Source organism: Calypte anna, chromosome 5 (assembly GCF_003957555.1).
Source record: "Calypte anna isolate BGI_N300 chromosome 5, bCalAnn1_v1.p, whole genome shotgun sequence".
Lineage (NCBI taxonomy): Eukaryota > Metazoa > Chordata > Aves > Apodiformes > Trochilidae > Calypte > Calypte anna.
The window spans coordinates 10,222,714-10,244,164 of NC_044250.1; the positions used below are offsets into that span (position 1 = coordinate 10,222,714).

The 21,451-nt window shown below is 38.9% G+C and overlaps 1 protein-coding gene across 1 annotated transcript; it reads right to left on the reverse strand.

Annotated features, from left to right (window-relative positions):
* Positions 1 to 1,400: 1,400 nt before the first annotated feature.
* PSMA1 (proteasome subunit alpha 1) lies at positions 1,401 to 10,073 on the reverse strand. Its single transcript, XM_030451301.1, has 10 exons — positions 9,916 to 10,073; positions 9,158 to 9,202; positions 7,164 to 7,265; positions 6,583 to 6,686; positions 5,678 to 5,766; positions 4,930 to 5,000; positions 3,919 to 4,048; positions 3,215 to 3,294; positions 2,245 to 2,349; positions 1,401 to 1,766 (listed from the first exon to the last, which is right to left on the reverse strand). The coding sequence occupies exons 1-10, from the start codon at positions 10,033 to 10,035 to the stop codon at positions 1,710 to 1,712; spliced, it is 903 nt and encodes a 300-aa protein (XP_030307161.1). The 5' UTR covers positions 10,036 to 10,073; the 3' UTR covers positions 1,401 to 1,709.
* Positions 10,074 to 21,451: the final 11,378 nt, after the last annotated feature.

Here is a 21,451-nt window from a genome sequence, read left to right on the forward strand (position 1 = left end):
GGGAGAAAATTAGAAAAATAAAGAGGAAATGAAGGAAAACTGCTGGCGGGAAAATAGGAATAGAAAAAATGGTAAAAGAAAAAAGTAACAAAATTTTTAAAATAATGGAAAACAAAAGAAATGAAGCAGCTTTGCCATGGGCAAACATTTACTGCCTGAGGGAGCTGTTTGGCTGTGATTTATGAGAGTTTCTGCAGCCGAGATCTTTGTTATGAGTAGAGATGATTGTTACGATCTGCTTCGTGCAAACATCTACTGGATGGGCTGGGACTCGCTGCTGGGGAGGAAGGTGCTGGCTACAGGACTTTGAGGCTTCTTATTTCCAGAAGTGGCTGGGTAACAGTATGGGAAAAGTATGGAAAAAGCTGCTGCTAAGGCAAGAAGAGTCATGTTTCCAGGAATGAGCAGGAGTTGTTTATTTAGATAAAGCCAAACAGCCCTGACATTAGTGTTTTGTTAGTATTTTCAGGATTGAAACTATTTAAATTGATTCAACACCAAGAGCCTGTTCAAAACAGCACCATGCTTTATTGATTTTTAAGATGCAAGAAGCTTTTAGTCTCTTAAAAATTACATTAAGAGGGATATCAAGCACCTCAGGAAGTCCACCCCAAAAACTTGGTTTGTATCATTTTCAAGGCATTCACTGAGGAAGTATAAATTAAAAAAACCAAAACAACATCAAACTCATTTTGCTTACAATACAGCAGTGCCACACCTATTTTGCACCTCGGAAGCACCAACTCACTGAGCTTCCCTGCCAGACACCCATCAAGAAGTTGCTGTTAGTCCCAGATTTTGTGGCATTCAGCTTGATTCCAAACTGGCACCAGGAGCCCCTCCTCAGAGGCTGAAGGCACAAACCCCAGTGTGTCTGTTCACCCAGCAGCAACACAGACCCCGCAGCTCAGGGACCTCTAATGGCAATTTTATGTGGTTCCAGTTAGGCCATTAGTGAGCTAAAAGCCCTTGGAGACCCTGTGGCTGGCTGATGGCTCTAAAGAAATAAAGTGATTCATTTTGGTCACGCATGAGCTGGGATTTAGCAAAGCTGATACCTCAAAAAAACAAAGCCCAAGCTGGTTGAGAGCTTCATGCTTATTCCACCTACAGTGTTTCTCATGAACAGTTGGAACCAGAAATGTCTTTTCAAGTTAAGCTCGATACAGTGACAAGAAAACGTGGGCACCCACACTGCATCCAATTTGTTCCACAACTATTCTGTAGTTTTGTAGGCATTTTTAAGCCCTCTCAATTCAACAGTTTCTAAAAGCACCACTTTTACATACAGTAAGTAAATGCTCACATTGATAAAAGGTCAAATACATGAAGGAAGCTTGATATGACACAAGAATTCAAATAGGTGTTTGTTCAGATTAAAAGAAGAAACCCACAGCAGATTCCAAGAAAGTGATTTATTTCCACTTGCCCTTACAAGTTAAAGACAATATGCTTTTCATTAAAAAACAGTATCATGTACTATTTAGAAAATGATTACACCTTCCTGTCAAAGAAAATACTCCCAATTATGACTTCCTGTCTACCTCTTAAGGATAGGTAGCTTGGTTTCTCTCTCTTTTTTTTTTTAAGAGTAATCCTCAGAATGTATCAGCAGAAAATGCATATAGGTGAGGATAAAGTTACCAGCAAATGGATAAATGTTCCTGTATAATGAGACATACATTAACACAGAGGAACTCATCCACCAACTAGTGCTCCATGGGCTCCTCTGCCTTTTCTGCAGGTTCATCAACAGGTTGAACAGGCTTAAAGAGAGAAAAAAAAATTATAAAAAGTCAGAAAATACTCTGGCCAGCATACTCTGGATTAAGCATCATGAGTGCATCAATGCAGCTCATGTCAGCAAACAGCACACAAAGCAGTGAAAGCCAAATTGAGAACAGAGCAGGACAGAGGGAGACCAAGGATGCATTTTGGGACAGGCATGAGAAACATACTCAGCCTCCTCTGTTGCAAAACAAATGAAAACCTGCACCTGACCACAGATAAGGAAAGATCATGATTTTGGAAAGACCCATCATCAGCATAAATTCATTTCATAAGCATCCTAGTCTGCTGCCAGGATTATGCAGTTTTCACATAATAACCAGATTTAAAAATCACATTCTTAAAACTCTGCTAGAACAGTAGAGTTTACATGTCATAAACATAAATGTGGTAGGTCATATATCAGGAACTCTTATCTTTCAACAAAGTCTAGTTATTTATATCTGAAACACATACCTTTCTCTGTGGCCTTTCCTCAAGACCTTCTAGGAATGGTGCTACATCATCATCATCATAGATGGTAAACTCCATGTCTTTGCCAACAATTCCAATGGAAACATTCTGTTAAGCAAAGTTTTGACAGAAGTGAGAAGCATCTTTCTGATAATAACTCACAGGCTTAACAGCTTTTGCTTGTGAAACAGATGAAAGTTTCCTCCTGTGATAAACAAACTCATTATGCTGTCTGTGTCTACTTAAACAAAAAAGGTGAGAGACTACCTCTTTGGCAGCTTATACTAGAAAAGGAAAGAGAGGCAAATTTACTCTCTACAAAAGCTGTAATGTTTCAAAATATTGTAAGTAAACCCAGGGATTTGATATTCTTACTTTTTTTTTTCTTTTTAATAACACATGATTTTCCAACCCTCCTTATTTTAGTATTTTCTTTTTTTTTATTTTTAGAGTCCTAAAACACAAGGTGGGCTAAGAAAAAAAAAATATTGAACATGGAAAAGAAGGAGACCAGGCACAACTTGAATACCACATAATGGGAATCTCATAGATATCCTTAGAATTTTCTTGTTTCTCAATTCATTGTCACAACTTTCTGCAACTTTATGATGATGGAGATATTCAATCAACTATTTGTGCACTCCCAGATGAATTACTGACTGTGCTTACAGTGTGAAGTTGTGATTCTACTTGCATGTAATGCACCTTAAACACCAATCAAAGTTTTAAATAGAAGAAGGCAACCAGAGAAGCAATGTCTTCTCTTGTTAAATCATACTTTTTGCTAAGAAAATTAAATCTGAGATAATTAAGGAAACTGTTGATACAATGACATATGAAATGAAGATGATGCCTATCTACCTGTGTTCAGCTTCCAAATTTCAGAGCCAGCCATACCTTAGACACTTCTTTTCATGGTAGTTTCTAATAAAAATGGCAGTAAAAGTTCTTGTTAAGAAAACCAAGTATTTACCTTGGTGGTCAGATCCTGTTCAGCAGGAAGAGTCTCTCTCAGGGCACGCAGTCCATGTTTAACTAGCTCGTTTAGATTACCTTAATAAGAAATCAGAAAGACATTTACTAAATGTATGGCATCTCCAGACACTCAGTTCCTCTTCCTCCCACACCTTGTTGACAATTAGAAGAACACCTTGGCTAGCCTGACTTCCAGAAATCCTTTCCTTAGATACTTCTGGTACTGATCACAGAGTTGGTGCCTTAAGAAACCAACCTTTCCCACATTTGAGGATGAATGCACCTGGTTTTGGCACCTGCCTGGCCTTCAGTGCAGTGATATTAACACAGTTCTTTGCCCAAGCAGCCATTCAATTGCTGCCACATCAGTTTCACATAAATATAAATTCACCATTTTAAATGCACCACCTAAATACTTGCCCTGATGTATTATCCCTGCTCTTCTCATACAAAAAGAATTGCTCTTTCCCTGGGCTAAAAACAAAACAAATAAATACCTGTTTTAATTAGATTTCATAAGAATTCAGATATTAGATGTAAAGTTTCTAATACTTTCTTTACAATTTTTATTGTCATGCAGATTTACCCGTATGACAAACCTGGCCCCCCAAATTTATCTTCCTACCTTTCTAAATCAAAAGAACAGAGCAGTAGCACAACTGCATAATTCACAAATGCCACAGTCAGGGTTTAATTACTCACAATCAATAAATTCAGTCATATGTCTCTCCAAGTAAGTTCGTGCTGACTGTGAACGAGCACCAATGGACATTGCTTTGCAATCAAAATAGTTTGCAGAGGGACAAGTCTGAAAGATGTGAGGACCCATATCCTAGAAAGAGGGAAGATATCCACAAAACATAAAACAAATGTAGAAATTCATACCGAGTCTGCTGCTGTAGCACATGGTATTTTTTGAAACACAGTTTTGCTTCGTGGTACATTGCATAGCTCATAAGCACACAGGGATGTGTGTTTTACACTGCTCTACTGTTCTTACACAATTCCTTCAAAGCTACTGTAAAAATAAATAAATAAATACATCTTTCTTTACACTTTGCTCATTGAAATGCAATTTTTATGTGGGCAGGACAGCTAGCACCAAAAATGTTTCTTTCTCTGTTCTAGCAGTAGATGTTTCACACATTCTGTCTTATCTACACAGGAGTAAAAATCTGCTGTAGACTTAATCATGACATGCAAGATTTCAGGCAAAATGTTCAACCTTCCTCATACTGAAAATCTGTAGGATAGAGATATTGTGTGTGCTGCATTAAGCAAACTGTTGCTGCTAAACAAGAGAGAGGCCAGCAATCATTTCCATACCCACTTTCTATATAAGCTATTTAAAACAGTAGTTTGTAAAGCTCCATAACCACTCGTAAAATAACTGCTGTCATCATGGGATCAACTTTTTTATCCCTTAAAACATGAACAAATCTTATTTTTTGCAGTATCTCATTTTTACATCTTAAAACAATTACTTTTCCTTTTTGCAAACATACACATCATAAGCCTAGGTAGGAGGAGCTATAAAAATATAAACAAAAGTTATGTTTTAGGGTTACATGTAGGAAACCATTTCCCTTTTCAGAGAATTTGTATGAGTCTACTACTTCCTTCTCTCTTTCCCTCTTAGCATCCATTTGTTGGATTAAGTTGCATGAAGCACATTTTCTTTTAGATCAACAGTAACTGGCACAGCTCACTTACATCATAACCTGCAATGAGCAGCCCTACGCCGTACGGTCTTCTGCCATAACGCTGCGTGGGTATCTGGGTTTCTATGTAAACTAAGGAAAAAAAATATCTCAAAATATCAAGTTAATTGCCAAAAATATTTTCCTAAGACAAGCAGAGATGCACCAAAACTACCACATAGTCTTTGGAAATCTTTTCACAGCAATGAAGACTATATTCAGATAAATAGATCTTGGCACTTATTTGGAATATCGACTTCTTTTTCACCAGAAAAATATTGAGTTAAATGCTTTCCCAAAATAACTGAATTCAACCAAGTGATACAAAAGAGTCCACCTAAAGCTTCACAGCCTCATTTAGTTTCTTATCCCTTTGAAATTTTTTTCTAGGCACCTGAATAGAACACAAGGCCTCTGCTGTAATACAGGAAGCGACAGAATTTGCCACAGAAAAAAAATTGAGTGAGCAGATGCAGTCCAGTAAATAATCACATTTCAAACAGGGCAATCATCTTTCCTGCCCCACCTCCAGAGGCATTGGGCTGGGTAACAGAAAACAAGTGCTGTGTTACATGATGCAGAACACTTTTTTGCTTCTCCACCAGTTCTGTGCATGTTATGGGATATTTTCTGAAAGAATACACAAGCAATAAAGAAAAATTAACTTTGAATTAACTTTTTCAATTTAATATGGACTTTTAAACTGTGGGATGTGAAAACCATTTTATGAACAAAAAAGAAGAAAAGGAAAAAAAGGATACTGCTTCCAATTAGTGACACGAGGCGAGAAACTGGAAGGGGTCTATCAAACACAAACCTAGAATCCAGACACTCTTGACGCATGAAATTGCTAGGAAGAAAAAAGAAAAGAAAGAAATTTAAAAAAAAAAAGTCAAACCAATAGAGAGGTGAAAGTCACAGTAAGCTTCTGAGCTCAATACTTGTCTAATAAGGTAAGTACATTTTGTTTCAGCACTGCTTACTGAGAAAAAAGGTCAAAGACATTACATAATTTTACTTCATCATGACCTGTAAGTGTCATTTAGAAAGCTGACCACACATTTAAAACAGTATTACAGTATTTCAACCATACAAACACAAAGAAGGTAGAAGTTCATGCCAGCAACATAGGGATCGTCTGGAAAAAAGTCACAGTTAAAGAGTAACATTTTTTGGTAACACTACAGGAATTTATATTTATTCTAGAAATTCTTCCTATGCCTTCTTAATCTAAGAAACACTCTTACTCTCCTTCTGTGTACATTTCCCTCACTGGATGAAACTCTGTGGCCAGGAGGTAAAAAGCTGTGACACCCACACATACAGCAATTTATGCTTTTAATAACCTTTTAAAATGTTTTTACACAGAAGCAGCTGCTAGAGAGAAATAAGTGATGCACTTTTTCAGACTGCCTGGAAACCCCATCACAGAGAGGAAACCAGACAGGACTATCTTACCAGCAACAAAATCAAAGAGCGAAATTTTAGGCCAAACAAATGACAAAATCTGACAGAATTTCATGCTGAGGTCTTTGGCATAGTACAACAGAGCAGTAACTCAAGACTAATCCTTTAGTTGACCATAAAATTTCATTTGCAATCATCTACAAATGAACTTTTCACTCATTGTTGCAGAACTGTGTATGCCAACAACCAAGATACTCACCACAAGAGTCTTGCATCAGCAGTGAGTCCAGCAATGGAGATACCAATATGGTTGTCAACGTACAGGATTTTTTTCTGATGAGCTGCCAGCTCAGACTGTGCTCTCTGTGCAGAAAAGGAGAAAGCTCTGTGGCAGACTGAACAGTTTGCCAAGCACTGTGGAACAATCTGCTAATATTTGTAACAAGGACTGAATATGAAACAATTAAAAACAAACAAACCTATAAACACACAACAGAAGACAAAATCTAATTCCACTTCACCAGGAAACTGGCAGAAGGAAAGAAAGAACAGACACTTGAGCTTTGGGAAAAGAAATTAATAGTTTTACTATTTAACAGCTAATAAAGTAATGAATAAAGAGGAACACATCTTTAAAAGGGAGAAAAAAAAACCAACCTCCACTAATTTCCTTTACCATTTTGTGAAAATCTGCTCTGCATAACTACTAAATATACTTACAGGTCTGATCTTAAGCAAAAGAAAACTGGGGTTCCATTTACATTGCATATAAATTTCAGATGTGCCAAACTAAATGTTTCTACTAAACATACTGTCCTAAGAACACAGTTGTAAACTTACCTTGAGAGCAACCAAAACAGCATGTGTTTTTGACTTCAGCCCCACAGTAGCTGAGCCTTGTTTCACAGCTTCCATGGCATATTCTATTTGATGAATTCGGCCCTGCAAAATAAAATAAAAGGTAGTTATTTGGAAATTAATCCTCTGCATTAGTTTCCAATGTTTTTTTTTTTTATTTTCAGTACCAAAAAGGTACTTTACTGCATACTGATTTAAACCTACAATCAACAAATTTCCTCAGTTATCTTCAGCAAAGGCATCACCATTAACCCACAAAGTCAGAGCCACTCACTGTTGTACACAAAGAAATGGGAAAACTACAAATAAATGGAGAATAACCTTGGCATTATAAGAAACACAAGACTTCTGTCTCTGTCTTCAAAGGAATCAGTACTTCACCCAGTGTGATTCAAAGAGAACTTCCAGCTGAAGCTGGACACTTAACTTTTAATCGAGTTTCCTGAAGAAATAAGTCTTATGCAATTGTGTCTCACCATCCATTCCCTAGTAACTTCTGAACAAGTTATTAGTCAACTGCAGTAAAGTCTGAAAGAGGAGTAGAGGTCTCAGACAATTAAGTGCCCACAAGTTGTGCAAAGGCAGCCAGAAGATTTGCAGGAAAACAAGACAACCACTGAGGGTACAGCAGCTGATTTTCTACACTCTGTGTCAGAGTCAGCATCTTCACTGCTGCTCTTCAAGTGTTGGAATTACCACCTGCAGCACACAGCTGCATCTGACCAGTTGCAATGGAGTGGAGCATAGTAGTGGTTACAGTGAAATGTACCAGGGATAATCTACAGGAAATCACCTCCTATTAGGTCACTCAGTTTTGTTTGTTTGGTTGGGGTTTTTGTTTTTAGGCTTGTTTGTGTGGGTTGTTAGTTTATTTGGGTTTCGTTGTTTGGTTGTTGTTTGGTTGTTTTGTGGGTATTTTGTTTGGTTGTGGGGTTTTTTGTAAGAGGTTTTTTATTTGGTTTATCTAGAGAAATACCAGGTCTACTGCATGCCTCAAATACCCTAATGTTCCATTTAATCCACTAAGTTAAAAATTGAATCTCAGTAACATAGTCTGTCTCCTGCTCCAGAGCAGTATGGAATCACTGGGACACATCCAACACACATTTACCAACTTTCCTTAATGACTTGCAAGGCCTGACACTTGTATAAGTGCAACGGGGGTATTTGTGACCCTTTCAGTTCAGAAAGCTAAGATTTGTGAATTAATACAAACATCAGTATTTAAGATCCCAAGCTTCAGATTACCATCTGGGTACAGTCATTCACATAGGGGCTTACAAGGCAGTGAAAACTGCACAAAAAGAGAAACAGAAGCTGCTACATCACACCTGAAGAAATAAATGTATTCTCACTTATGCACTAGTACAAACTCTTATTAATGCCATTTTGTTCTGAACAATTTGATTACAGTAAAACTCTTAATTAGAAAAAATATATATAACAAAGTTTTTTCCATTAGTAAACCAAATAATTCCTTTCCAATTTTTGCTACTAAATAAAAGAGTGAATGACCTAGCAGCAGCCTTGGGGAGATTTAAGCTCAGTTTTATCTTTTTTCTACTTTACTTATCGACTTATTATCATGTATATAAATGGATCGTACAAGGGTTTGGGTTGGAAGGGACCTTTAAAGATCACCCAGTCCAACTCCCAGCTATTGACAGCATCTTTCTTGTACCTCACAGGTAAATTCAGAAAGCAACCCTCTTAAGTCCTTTGAGGTACCAGGGCCCATTTAAGCACCATTCAGGTTCATACACCAGGCTTATATGGTTATGAATAATGCAATGCTAATGGTGTGTACACTAATGGCTTTCTAGAAGCCCAAAGCCTACCAAACCAGAAGGAAGCAGCCTGCAGTAAGCTTCTGGTGCCTGAAGGCAATCTACACCATTGTGACCCCACTGCTGCAAGAGAAAAGGAAAAACACATGGCCTGGAAAAAGCCAGTTAGCAAGGTTACAAAGATTTTACCTGGGGGCTCCAAACCGTGACATCGTTGTCGTACTGGTTGCGAAACTACAACGAACAAAACACCACCCGTTAGTACACCGAGCAGGCAGAAAGAGCATTCCCGAGTCAAGCCACGCTCGTCCTCTTCACCGAGCCTTGCACATTTGGTGTCTGTTCACAGCCCTGAACTGGGGGACCCTTCCCTGCTCCAGTTTCTCTCCATGCCGCAGCTACAGCGCCCACCTCCCAGGGGCAGGGGCAGCACCAGCCCCGTCCTCAGAGCGCAGCGAGCCCAAGGAATGAGAAGCCCCAGCACAGAACCGCCAGGCCCGGGCCGCTGCCTGCCCCCGAGTCGCTGCCTGCCCCCGAGCCCCCGCCTGCCCCCCGAGCCCCCGCCGCGCTCAGCGCTGGGCTCAGCCCGTGTCGGGGCGGCCCAGCAGCCATGGTCCCCTCTCTGCAGCGTCACGCCGGGCCCAAGGGGCCGTGCCCCATCGTCCCCATCCCCGGGCCTCACTGCCGGGCCCCGCCGAGGGGAGCACAGCTTCCCCTTACCCCGGGCAGCCCCCCAGGAACGGCCCCGGGCGCTCCTCTCGCGGGGCTCGGCAGCGAGGCCCAGGCCCACCCCGGCCCCGCGTGGCTCGGGAACTGCTTACTCACGGCGCCGATCCCTCCGTCTCGCCCACCCCTTTCCCTCCCTGCTCTCCCTACAACCCGGACAAGGGGCCACGGGGCCGGCCTGTCCCGCTGTCCCGGCTCGTCCCGTCCCAGCCTCCCCTCACCATCCTCCTTCCCCCGACAGCGGCGCGGGCTCCGGGGCAGCGAATGAGGGAGAAACCGCTCCGGCAGCGACCGCTCTGGACTAGAAGCGACCAAGCAGCGTTAGTCGAGCCTCGAGTCATCGACCGAGCGCACGGCCCTCGCACCGCCCCCGCAGCCCGGGACGCAGCGCGGACCCCGCCCCGGTCGCGCATGCGCAGTGCCCCGGGAGCGGCGGTCACCTCAGCGCTGAGGCGGGTCTGGGCTCCGCACCGCGGGGCGGGGATCCCACTGAGGGCTTTCCCCGGGCCCGGTTTCGGGCTCCGTCACCCTTCAAAAGTTCCAGAACCGGGGCAGCGCCTTAGTGCTGAGCGTCCGGAATGGCTTCTGCGCTGCTGACGGCTTTCCTGACAGGGCCGGCTAAAGCCTGCAGCGGCTCTGTCAGGATCCCTGTGCTCAGTACAAAAATCTGATCACTTGGGAAAACTCGCCTTGTGGAATTCGGTATTCATTTGCTTTTGTTACTAAAAGTCAAAGGTTCCCCATCCCACTGGCTTTGGGGAAACGGACATTTCTTAAACCACTGGATATCGAGGCTCTGAGGTGAAGCAGGATTCCCGTGCTGGCAGCCGCCTTCTCTTTGTACTTGGGAGACTCCGGCTTTGTTCTTCATAAGGTACAAAGACAGCACGGCAACAAACACGGCTGTTCCAGCCACTGTTACGCAGTTTCAGGTTACACAAACACCTTTAGCACGGATAGGAGTACTTGCAGTATATTTACAGTTACTCTTTAAAAATCAATTTCAAAAGACCCAAACTGCCACTGCCGACCTCACAGAAGCTCCCTCTGAAATAGCTGTGAGAATGTTCACTGATCTGTCACTCTGTGTACAGGGGACACAGGCACTCAGAAAGGTCCTGGAGAACCACCAGGATTAGGCTTGTACTGCTTTCCCCCTCGTGTATTTTTCCCCTCTCAGGCAAAATCCATTGCTGTGGAGAAGGGTGTCTGTGTAGGGTGCACGTATGTCACACCCATCTTGTATGGACATCCAGCATACCACTGGGTCCTCTTGCTCCTGGAGGCTGCAGGGTCCAATCCTACCTCTTGTAAAACCACTAGGAGAAAGTTCTAAAGCTGCATTTCAGCCATTGCCCTTTCCTCACAAGCATGCAGTGTGTGAAGTGCCCTGCTTCCCAAAGCAGCCCTGAAGTTTTCATGCAGTGCTTAGGCTAACAAAGCTTATGAGCTTAAGCAGCTCAGGGTAAAAAAATAAACAAAGGCAGTTTGGTAGGAGTGAAACAACAGCCACTGTTAATCAGATATAGCAGCCTGGAAATCCTCTTACACTCCTGTTTTGCAAAAAAAAAAAAAGGTACAGGAAGTCTCTGAAATTATATAAATCCAAATGAGAAGCACTATTGTCAATTATATTAGAAAAATATGACTACATCTTTCTTAATTACAGATAAGATGTGGTTAAATTTCTAAATGGGTCTTTTTGCTCTCAAAGATTAAAATCTAGAAGTGCTTAACAAAAATTAATTGCTTACCGGAGGTCTGATTTTGAAAAATGTAAAATGTTGCTTTATAGTTGTAACTGAAAAGTGACTTAAAAATTACTGAGAACTCCTCCAGAGGTTTGCATAGCTAGGGCATTTAGACAAGAGAATCCATTAATACCATATTCAAGCATTTACTTTTTTTTAAAACAAGTATCCAGCTGCTGAAGTCAGAGACATAAAGGTCAAACTAGTATTCTATCACCTTTAAATACTGCCAGTAACACAGCTCTCTTACCACTGGGGTGGTTTTCTGTGGAGAGAGCTGCAGTGTTGTCTGGGGAAGAAGATTTCTAAAGAAGCTGATTTAAATTATCCAACCTGTTTTGTTATTTTTAAGCTTCCTGATTACTAAAAATTCATTTGATCTGAAATAACTTCCTTTCTTCAACATGGTTTGGTGTGCACTGAGACAGGATATATAAACATTTTATTAAGTGAGCTGAGCAGCTTTCATGTTTCACCAAACTTTGAGTGAATATTGCCTCAGTCTCTGCTATGATGCCATTTTGTAATAACTTCCTACAGCAATAAGGGACTCCCTAAAGATCCATTTACTCCACCTACAGCAGCAGAACAATAGACAGATATTTCCTCTCTTCTGGCAAAAGTGTGTTAGTTTTGACAGAATGCTAAACCATGCCAAGACTCTCTATTGTTCTGCATGCACACAGCAAGTAATGTTAGCACACAGAATTTTAGAGATAAAAAGGCAGGATTTGTAAAGTTTCACATTTAAAATTGGTAAAAGCTGTATAAACAAAGAACTTTTGGAAGCTATATGAATTACTGTATACATTTATTAAATAACAACTATTTTCCTGAGTAATCTTTTTCCTTTATTACATGGATAGAAAATTATATTAAAGATCAAATTAACCAGATGTCCAGCTATTAAAATTTATTCTAGAACAAAAGGATTCAGGTAATACGACAGCATGAAATGGAGTTCCAGCTGCTCTCCAGTGCTTCAGGTAGCACAAATGTTACTGTATTCCCAAGGCAGCAGTATAAGAGGATGTCAGAGGCAGGAATAATCCCTAGAAAGGAGCAATGCTTACAGTGGAAGGAAGTAATTCACTTCCTTCTGAATATTCCTGCTTGCCCTTGAGCAGCAAGAACGAGCCCTCTGTAGGCAGGGCTAAAGACAGTGGGTTTGTCATGTATTTCTGATTACACTTCAGTGTGTTGGCATTAAAAAGCAACTGGACAAATTCCCAGATGAAACACGTATTCAGGCTTATGATACTGCTGATAAAATGTTTGAACTAAGTGCAGCAATGGAAGAATAGCTAACCTAAGCCATGCATATACAGTCTCAGGAGAAATGAATGATACTATTTTGTTCCATGTTATGTTTCCAGCATTGTTATAAACAGCATCTGACATCTGAGAGATGTCAGACTTTGCTCTGCAGAGATTAATATACAGGAACTAAAAGGCAAGGCCATTATGCCTCCTCTTCTGCTGATTCACTGAAGGAAACAACATTCCACCATGTCCCTTCTTGGGACACCACTTTGTTAATCTGCATTAACTGCTGTGTTGCTCTGTACTCCTGTATCTGTACCAAGGGTTTTGGGAAAAGATTGGCTCCACTGGGGTGCGTGGTGACAGCCCCAGGGACAGCCTGTTCCCTGCTACTTAGGCACAGCAGACTGCAAAAGAAGAAAGAAAACTGTTCAGACAGACTGAATGAAGGCTGCATCTCCATCCCCTTGGATAAGGGGAGGGACAGGTCCCAGATCATGGAGCCACTCGTGGTGGTGCTGTTACTGCTGAGCTGGTAGGAACAGGGGCTCTAACACCCTACTTTGATTTCTTTAGCCTGTGTTTCATGATTCATGCAGTATAGCTTCCTGCAGTAAGTAGTTGCTTTTACATACAAGTGTTGTCGTCATCTCAGTTTTTCTCAAATAACACTAATAAAAAATAAATCCATATCTATCTTGCAGTTGTTGGGAATTTGACTGTTGGTACTGGGGGAGAGAAGTGGTCACTATAAGGCTCAGGTGACTTGAAGGTACTGTTTTGGCTAAAGAAGGATGAAATAAAGCTCACCAGCCAAGCAAAGTCAGACTCCTCCTAGAGGAGGTGGTATAGGAAAGAACTATATGCTATCTCTATTTAAATGAAATGTGGGACACTGGAAGAAACAAAGAATGGCAAAAGCCTGAGACAGAATGATGTAATTCGTACAGTTGTGTTGCATGGTGTTTGTATTGTGTGGTGAACACCCATCTGATGATCAGTCATCTAGGCCAACAGGAGAGAGAGTGGGTACCTTCTTCTGGAACAGAGTACAAAACTCTCTTAAAAATTACTATCAGGTGGATGAATTACAGAAGACTGATCTTGAACCAGTGGTGCTTTTCTTTCCCCTATCAAAATAAATAAAACTAAATAAAAATACACAAAGAAATTGTATTCTTAGATACTGGAGGGCAGAAATGGCAATCACATCTGTTGCAGGAGACCCTTGAATTTGGCATGCTATATTTAGTTGGGCTGCATCTGCAGTAATTTAGTCTCAAGTCACCATGGTTCACATGTCTTCACCTTATTTGCCTCTTATACTTCTCAAATCAGTGATTTGTGTCTTTGATTTTATTTATACAAACCTGGATTTTAATCTGTAAAACTGTGTTTAAATAGTGGCCTAAACATCCTTATTCCAGACTGACATTCATTCAAACATTCCAGCCTCCTGTACATGGGTTAGGTTCACAAAAATAAGACAATTTAAGATCAGATTGTGCATTGTCATCATACATTCAGGACTGAGCATTTTGGCTGTTTGGTTTTGGGGTTTTTTTGAGAACTGCCTTAGTTGCTTGACAATGTAACAGTTCATATTTGGATTTAATTCAGGTGATAAATTTAATTAATAGAGATTTTATAAGGTGATGAGACTACTTAATTGTAAGCATTCTATCAGGACATTGCTAATATTTGATGACTTTTTCATCACTGAGGTAATATTGAGCACCAAAATTCATGACAGCTGCTTTAGAATGTACCTACCTTAGAATCATTTAAATACAATCTCAGAAGTGCTCACAAAGAAAAAAAAATCTATTTTGTATTGTTCTGCACTTGTCTATCTATTGTTTTGTATTTTTTTTATTGTTTAGTGCTGTAAATAGGGAAAAATAACTTGACTCTATAAATAATGTCAAATTCCTTCCCTATTTTGCAAGTTCTCAGTAGTGAACCAGACATTTCTTTCCCTACAACAGCCTTCCATTCATGTTGCCTAAAGGCATTTTAAAACATTTTTTAAACTACTGACCAATTTAAAACACATGAAAACAGTGAAATATACAAAATCTTATTATTTAAAATTCCTATTATTTTTAAATCCGTAGCTATTCTGAACTGACATAATTTGTCCTTTTCAGGAGAGGCCTCCAGGGCCACTAACCTTGTTTGATCACCAAAGCTGCCTTGGAGAGACCAGGCACTGCTGAGAGCAGGATAAAATAATCCCTGTGGAAAGAGAACTGCAGAAAAGGGTCTGGTTCTTCCTGTCCAGTCCTGGAACAGACAAGGGGCACAAGGTTCAACACAGCAGAGCTGTTGCAGCATATCCTGATGTGAAAATATTGATTTATAAGGTCTTGTATGAGTAAAACAAAAATATATTTAGAGAGAAATTCACAGAGATATTGTTGCTAGTTATTTCTTGGGACATAAAATCTATTTTTGTTCTGATTGAGGAAGGGTTTCTTTGTAATATAGATTAATTGTACAAGAGAAATACATTTTTTGAGCTGTAAATTGCTTGCTAGCCTAGAAGTTGTGATTTAAACAGTGTACATAATATTATCAGTTAAAAATAACTAAACAATTATCCCAATAATTTATGGGAGTATTATGAAATAAATTATTGGAGTTCTATGAAAATCTGTTAAGCTTTTAATTTCAATGAAGAATGAAGAAGAAATACCAGTTATTTTAAGGTTTTGAGGATAAAGGATCAATTTCAATGTGCATTTAGCTGCATAAACTCATTCAAATATATTAATATCTTCTTTTGATCCATATTGTTGGAATTATTTTTGACAGAGCATACCTGAATCAAAACCAAAGCATCATCAAACATTTAGCAGTGAGTATATGACATTTTGAGACAGACATCTATGAATGATGCCCAAGTTCCTGAGTGAACAACATATAAATTATATTTGTGATGAAATTTTTCAAAATTTCCACCTCTGAAGGAATTAAGTATCAACTGTCAGCACAGATGATTGGAAATAACAAATAGAGTGATACAGAAATAAAGCCTTTCTAATTCATAAAGCCTCTAATGGATCCCATTTCCTTATGACAAACATTATTGTCATATTAAATTAGTGGCCAGACAAAGTATTACCTTCTTAGTTATGCATTTCTATCCCATAAATATTTTACGTTGAGCACTTATATGTAGATCACACAATCAAATGTTCACAATATTTTTGCTACATCTATTATTGCCAAAAGCTCCTGTTTGAAAAATGGAAATACATTCACATATAGAAATCAGTTTGCCAGGTGCTATTAAACTAACTAATATTAAATAAATAAATAAAAGAGAGAGAGAGAAAAGATCCTAGGAATTAATTAGTACTCCTGGTGAGACATTAAGGATTTCTGAGACACTTCACTTCCCAGGCATTTTCAAGTTCTATGAGAGTGTTAAACTTACTGTAATAGTTAGACACTCTTTAGGCAACAGTTCTGGTATTTGTTGATCACCATTCTCAAAAAGTGGTAGCCCATCCTTTTAATGGATTCAGGTTTTGATGAAGAAAGACTACAATGCAGAATTAACATGCAGGAAAAAATAGAAGTTTGGTGAAGTTTAATGTTAAAAAGTCTTGCTGTCATCAGCCAGGTTTTTTTTATTGTTTGCCAGCTACATGGAATTTAACAGCTTTCCTGTCATGCATATCCCTGTTTTCATTGTACAGATTTTCTTTGGCACTGCCATGCAACCTCTAGTGCCTCTATTCCTAAGCTAACAGCAGTGTGAGCAGAATTATAAGCCTGTCCTGAAAAACGTGAGAGAACATCTGGCAGTGTAATGTCCATTGTCTGCAATTGCTGTGACAGATGACTGAGCTCAGACACTGCATCATACATGCTTCAATTAGGAACAAATTCCATTGATGTAAGGATAATACTAAATCCAGAGTATTTGGCACAAACCCTTGGCTTCTGAGGCTGGTCTATGGAAGGATTCAGTGATGGGTCTGAAGAGCTTTAAATTAATTCCAGGCTGCCTTGATATAACCTTGCCTGGAAACTAGCTAGGGAGTACCTAAAAATCTGTGCAGTAGTTATTAGCATATCACTGTACAGTCAACACATCTGCACAGATGTGTTTGCTTTGTGATACTGTGTGGTACTTCTTTGATTTTAAGAAGTATATAGCAAATACATTTGTGACCACGGATGTCTCGTTGGCACCAAAATATTTTTAAGCTGTGTTTATCACATCTTTAAAAGAGCAGGAGTAATAATTCTTCAAACCAAAGGTATTACCAAATGGAAGATTTCATATTTAGAATAGAAAAAAGAAAAAAGAAAAGAAAAGAAAGAAAAAGAAAGGAAAGGAAAGGAAAGGAAAGGAAAGGAAAGGAAAGGAAAGGAAAGGAAAGGAAAGGAAAGGAAAGGAAAGGAAAGGAAAGGAAAGGAAAGGAAAGGAAAGGAAAGGAAAGGAAAGGAAAGGAAAGGAAAGGAAAGGAAAGGAAAGAAAAGAAAACAAAAGAAAAGAAAAGAAAAGAAAAGAAAAGAAAAGAAAAGAAAAGAAAAGAAAAGAAAAGAAAAGAAAAGAAAGAAAAGAGAAAAGAAAAGGAAAAAAAAGAAAAGGAAAAAAAAGAAAAGGAAAAAAAGGAAAGAGGAGACAGAGCATGAAATCACAGGACTTTGCACTTGTATAGGCATCTTCAGCTGTGTTATAATAATTTATGAAAACAGGATATTCTCCAGGTTGGAAATTGAATCTGTAACTTAACAATTTTGCATCAAATATGAAGAGATTTGTATTTCTTTTTAATATTGTGCAAAATGACATAGGTGAAAGGTGCAAAATAAGCTGCTCTCAAACAGAATGCTTCTTTTGTCAAATTCTGTATTCTCACTATTAATTAACACAGTTATTTAGATGAGTTTCAGACAAAACCAGTTTTCTTAACACTAAAACAAAACATTAATTTTATTTGCTTAGGATCTTATTTTAAAAACCCACCAGTTAAATGATGCAATGTGAAGTATGCCCTGGTACTGACTCCTTATCAATAATTACAAATCTTCACTGAGGTATACACCTTGCCATTTCATTAGGAAGCTTTCTACTGAAGTTACATAATTTCTGATGCAAATTAGACTCATTAAACATACATTTAACCTGGGTTTTAAAATTCTGAGTTATAATCTTTGCATCATCAATTTTTTTTCTACTGACCAGTATAGCCACAATTTACTTAGATATTGATCATACAGTTGGTACTGTAGAATTTAAATAATATTAAGAAATTATATAAAATGTAATTTATTTCTGCTTTTATTGAGAACTGACAGTATGCACATATATATCCCAAAATTCCATATAATAGCATTTGCCTTGTGAATTAAAAGCATTAATCTAGATCCTGGGTAGCAGTCTGCAGCAATGTATTTGTGCATAGTTTTCTGCATTTTGGCCCAAATCTGATTATCTACGGAGAAGAAAAAAACCCATAAAAATATAAAAGGAATTGAGAGAATACCAACTTTGTTATGCACATTTGTATTTACAAAAGTATTTAATAATACAGCATTGTGGAACTGCAGCCTACAAGTAAAATGATTGCAGTACTTCACTGTTCAGGAGTGCTTTACCTCTCCTGCAAGAGCAGTGGTATCAAATCGACCTGGTTTTTAGCCAGGGATGAACTCATTCTACAATCACTTCTACAAAGTGAAATTAATGGGAATTTCATAGAATGTTTCTCATCTCAGGAAATACCACCTCTTAAGCTGCACATACATTTCACCATTTTACAGTCTTTAAACAGTTGTTAATAGTTTTAATATATATCTAGCTTTGCATGTGGTCCTCTTCCATATTTTTTCTTTCTTAATGCTACCTCCTTCCAAGTTTAGCATTAAATTATGAAGGACCTGTGATGAGAAATCAGGAGCACTTTAAATCTCAAGAACCATTCCTAAGCACTCAACAAGTGTTCAGAAATAGAGGAAATAACAGCAATACACAGATCATACTTGAAAATTAGAACATAAAGGAGAAAAAAAGTATTAACAAACCCTTCAAGATACAATTACTATTGTATCAACAAAACCAAAGAAGCCGCCAGCACAGAAGAAGCTGTCAAATAGATTGAGCTGATAGAAGAACGCAGCAGCATCCAGGGAACAGAGCAGAATTCCAGACAACGAGGCCAAGGAAAGGAAAAGCAGCTTTTCTGTGTATCACATGGCAAATTAAGCCTGTTTGGCCAAATAATACTGCCTCTTGTTTGTTCCCCTATTAATTAGAGAATTTCTCTGGAGAGAAAGTAAAAATTATCTGAGCATGAAAGGGAAAAAAAAAAAGGACTTTGATAATGAAATTGAACAGAGAAGTTAATTAAAAAAATTGAAATTATGTCAGATCTGCCTTGTGTTCAATCTGAACTGTGAGAATTATCATTATCTTATTTTATCTTTTAAAACACCTCAATATTAGAAAACAGATGCATGATTGATATGAATGCATGTCTCCCTTAACTGCTGATTACCAACAGGTCTGGAAGACACTCAGGAGAAAAATGATGGCATTTCCTATCAGGGCCATGGAAAGAAAAGGTTTTGGTTAACCACATTATTATAGAAAAGTCTCTGAAACATTGTCATGGACTTCCTGCTTGTGATATGCATGCTTGAAATGACCTCATCTGTTTTCCAGCTCATTCAAGAACCCAGGGAGATTGGAAGTAGAAACATCTGATACCTGATATACCACACTGCTCAGGAGGACAGCATACCTCCTTCCAGTCTCAAGTCATCCAAGGACAACTTCTAGCCAAGAAAGCAAGTGTCTGTTACAAAGACCTGGAAAAATTGGTAATTAGTAGAACATTCTAATAATAATGTTGCTTTGACCAGACACAAAGAGTCCAGACTTCAAAAAAAGGACAAATCTTAACCAAACAATCAGTAGAAAAATTAGCTGTTTGTACCACTTCTGGTTGCTTCTGATATACTGTTCCAACTCACACCCCTCTGTGGTGTGTAATGCTCCTTTGGAATGGATGCTAAAGAATATCTTTCTTTATAATTGTTTTATTCTCCCTGGAAACACAAAAGCCAAGAAAATTGCCTAAGAAATAAGGAGGAGGTGAAAGCACAAATTGCTGTCCCTGCTGCGTCAATTGAGCCTTGCAGGATTGTTCTAGATGACATATGACCCTCAATAACTGGAGTGTCAAGCTTCTGGCAAAAATCTTTGGATGGTAATCTGATAAAGGTCACCAGATGGTCAAAGATCTTGTGAATATAGTTTAAGAAGCACAAAAGGTAGTTCCAAATGTAGAACTGAAGTGAGGCTGAAGAGTCCAGTCTTTTATGGTATGCAAGTAACTCAGTTGTCAGAAAAAGGAGCCTTGGAAAGTACTTACAAAGTCTGGAGAGGAGGTGAAGATCCAGACTAGAGAGAGATCTCTTCCTTAACATGATAGCTCAGTGGCAGCAGCCTGTGTTAGGGCTCTCTGAAAACCAGGCAGTGTCATGGGCAGGGCTGACATCTTCATTTGCCAGAAGAGCGAGAGGGCTGACCCACTGTTATGTGGAGGTTTCACTGATACAGCGTTTGAGTTTGTTTCCTTACGCATCAGCATCGCTACCTAGTTATTACTAGTTGAGCATATGTAAACTTCTGGGTTTCATTAATCAGCTCTGGAAAAACCTATTTCTGTGTCCCATTCTCAGATTGTTATTAATTAAAACACAAGAACTCCGAAGCACCAAAACAACCCTTCTTAATGTGTTGCTTTTGGTTTTCTGTGTCAATTACTATTCTTTCATTGTAAGAAAAGATGCAATAGGTGCACATGGCTGATTCTTATAACCTTATAAGCACATAACATTTAATCAACTTAAGTTAGTGCATTTGCATTATCTAGCATTGGAATCTGTAAAATTTCTATAGCATTATCTCATTTTGCTTACATAGTCAATTCAGACATTGTTATAAATAGGGCAGAGAGGCTTTTTATTCTGGACTAGTCTTTGCTGCTTGGGCAAACCCCACAGAGATTAGCAGTACTTTCCAAAAGCTATTTATTCTTACTCCTGAAGAACATCACCTGACAAAAAAGAACATCTTGTAAATATTTAAATACATTTTCACATCCAATTGTTCATCCTCCTTTTACTGTAACTTTATGTCTAAAGGTCAGGACTAGTTTTGAGCACAAAAATAGCTGAGGTGAGTGATCTAGCCACTTATCTGTTACCTGATCTTGTGAAACCGAGGCTGCTTTACCCTCAGTTTGTTTGCTTTTGACAACTAAACACAATCCCTCAATGTTTGTAAATAACCAGGATGCATCATTATACGGTACAGGGGAGACAAAAGCAGAAAACTTGTGGGAAAGCAATCTGCGGAGGCTTAAGGATTCCATGTATGCATCAATATGATTGCAGGAAAATCATTTATTAGCAACTTGCACTCACTTTATATAGAGGAGCCTTGTTTACATCATCTTATCATGCAGGTGGCCTTATACTCCAACAACACATGCCATTCTCACAGGACCTTCTTCCCACATAACTATTTTCCTCCTCTGTTGCCGATTAAGTTATCTCTTTCCCAGTAGCTCATTCTCAGAAAGCCTCTAACTAGGCCTCAATAACCATTAACCCAATGTAGCCTAAATTGAAGTAAGTCAGGATTGCTCACAACCTGTATATTTCTGAACTGTTTCCCCAACAAAAACTCATCAGGATTACAGAAGCATTTCAA